We start from the raw sequence: 2,174 nt of genomic DNA on the forward strand, positions 1-2,174 counted from the left end.
GAGATAGAGAGAGAGAGAGAGAGAGAGGGAGAGAGAGAGAGAGAGATAGAGAGAGAGAGAGAAAGAGAGAGAGAGATAGAGAGAGAGAGAGATAGAGAGAGAGAGAAAGAGATAGAGAGAGAGAATGAATATGTAAATAAGGTTATAATTGATACTGTCCTCATGAAGCAAACTGTGAATTCCAGTACTCAAAAATGGTTTACAAAATACTAGTTAACTAAAATCTTTATAAGGTATTGGCCAGCCAAAGAACATTATGGTTACTTATACCCGAAAACACTATTAATCGCCTTTTACTAAAACCGCTAATACTATTGAGAAACACATGAATGCCACAAAGGCCAAGTGTCTTCCCGCTAAAATGTAGGGTCTCAATGTCTTTTCTCGTTTTTTTTTTTTTTTTGAAAAAAAAGGAGTAAAATTTTGATTATTATCACATGATAAACTTTCGTTAAGCCAAACCAAACCAAACCATTTAAACCTAATTTACTTTCATTCACATCATAATGTTTGAGAAAACGGAACCTCGATGTAATTTTCTATTCTGCACGTATATAGAACAAAAGATGTTTTCCTTTTATCTGACAAATGTATAAATTTACTTTCATAATTGAGAAAATATTTTCATTGACATCAAGCATCTCATTTTTCTTTTCACAGCTTACGTGATCTTTACCCTAACAATGGCAGTCTGGAGTTACCGAGATTGTAAGTCATCATTTTCACATTGAAATAATTTAATTTTGTTTTTAATTTAAATTAGCAAAATAAAATCCTTTATCGGTGCACTTTTTCAAAACTTATTCTCTCTCTCTCTCTCTCTCTCTCTCTCTCTCTCTCTCTTCCCCCTCCTTCTTTGTTTTTCTTTTCTCCTCTCTGTCCCGCTCAATTATGTAGTTTATTTAATCTCTTCATCTTGATTTATTTTCCCCTTCCAATCTTTTCTTAATTTATAAGTATGTTTGTCTATGTATTTCTATGTCTTTCGCTCTATTTTTCATTGCTTTCCCACTCTTTGCCTGTCTGTTCGTCAGTCTGTCTTTGTAAGCATGTACATACGTACGTGTGTATGTATCTATGTATGTATGTATTCATGTATGTATGTATTATGCATGTATGCATGTATGTATGTATGTATGTAGTATGCATATATGTGCATATGTATGCATGTATGTACGTACGTATGTATATATGTATGCATGTATATATGTATGTATGTATATATGTATGTATGTATTCATGTATGTATGCATGCATGTATGTATGTATGTTCGGATGTATGTATGTAGTCATGTATGTATGTATGTATTATGCATGTATGTACGTATGTATGCATGTATGTATTCATGTATGTATGTATGTATGTACGTACGTATGTATGTATGTATGCATGTATGTAAATACGTACGTACATATGTATGTATGTATGTATGGATGGATGCAGACATGAATGTATGTATGTGTGCATGTACCAGATGTTCATAAATTATCTTTACAACTTCCACAAGATGTGTGGTACGTGCAACCAATGGAGCCCAGGTGGTCGTGTTCTGAAGTTTGTAACAAAACTTCATTTGTTTGTCTTTGTTTTCCAATAAACTCTACTGAGTTATCCCTATTTTTCATTAATCTCTGAATTTTTCAAAGGGTAATTTATGGACACCCTCAATATGTCATTTCTTCATATTCTTCTACTTCCACGATTCTAAGTCAAATATACGGCTCTTTATACTATTAACATGAACTCCCTTACCTTTGTTGAGTTAGATAAAATTAAAAATAGAACTCTAAATGATGATTTAATGAATAATAATAATGAAATTATTATGTATAGTGTTCAGGTGCACTACAACTTAGCAAAGGTGCATGTATAGAATTATGTACAAATGTACCAGTAGCATACTGGGATCGATCCAGCTGACTTAGGCCCACCCTGAAAATTTCGGGCCTCGTGCCTAGAGTAGAAAAGAATATCTATTTAATGGTTGGGTTTTTCTGATCACCCAGTATTCACAGATAATACGTTAGGAACTGCTCTATAAATATGTATTGGGTTTCTTTTAGACTCTGGCAAACATATTAGCAATTCACACACACACACACACACGCAATTACCGAAACACGCATATATATATATATATATATATATATATATATATATATATATATGTATG

At 32.7% G+C, this 2,174-nt stretch overlaps 1 protein-coding gene across 1 annotated transcript in view; it reads left to right on the top strand.

Annotated features, from left to right (window-relative positions):
• LOC106875456 (neuropilin and tolloid-like protein 2) overlaps positions 1–2,174 on the top strand; it is a gene marked incomplete in the record, with an annotated part of 222,824 nt that overhangs the window by 99,643 nt on the left and 121,007 nt on the right. Inside the window, 1 exon segment of the mRNA XM_014923608.2 lies at positions 661–708. Coding sequence (XP_014779094.2) covers positions 661–708 — 48 coding nt within the window.

This window comes from Octopus bimaculoides, chromosome 20 (assembly GCF_001194135.2).
Source record: "Octopus bimaculoides isolate UCB-OBI-ISO-001 chromosome 20, ASM119413v2, whole genome shotgun sequence".
NCBI classification, from domain to species: domain Eukaryota; kingdom Metazoa; phylum Mollusca; class Cephalopoda; order Octopoda; family Octopodidae; genus Octopus; species Octopus bimaculoides.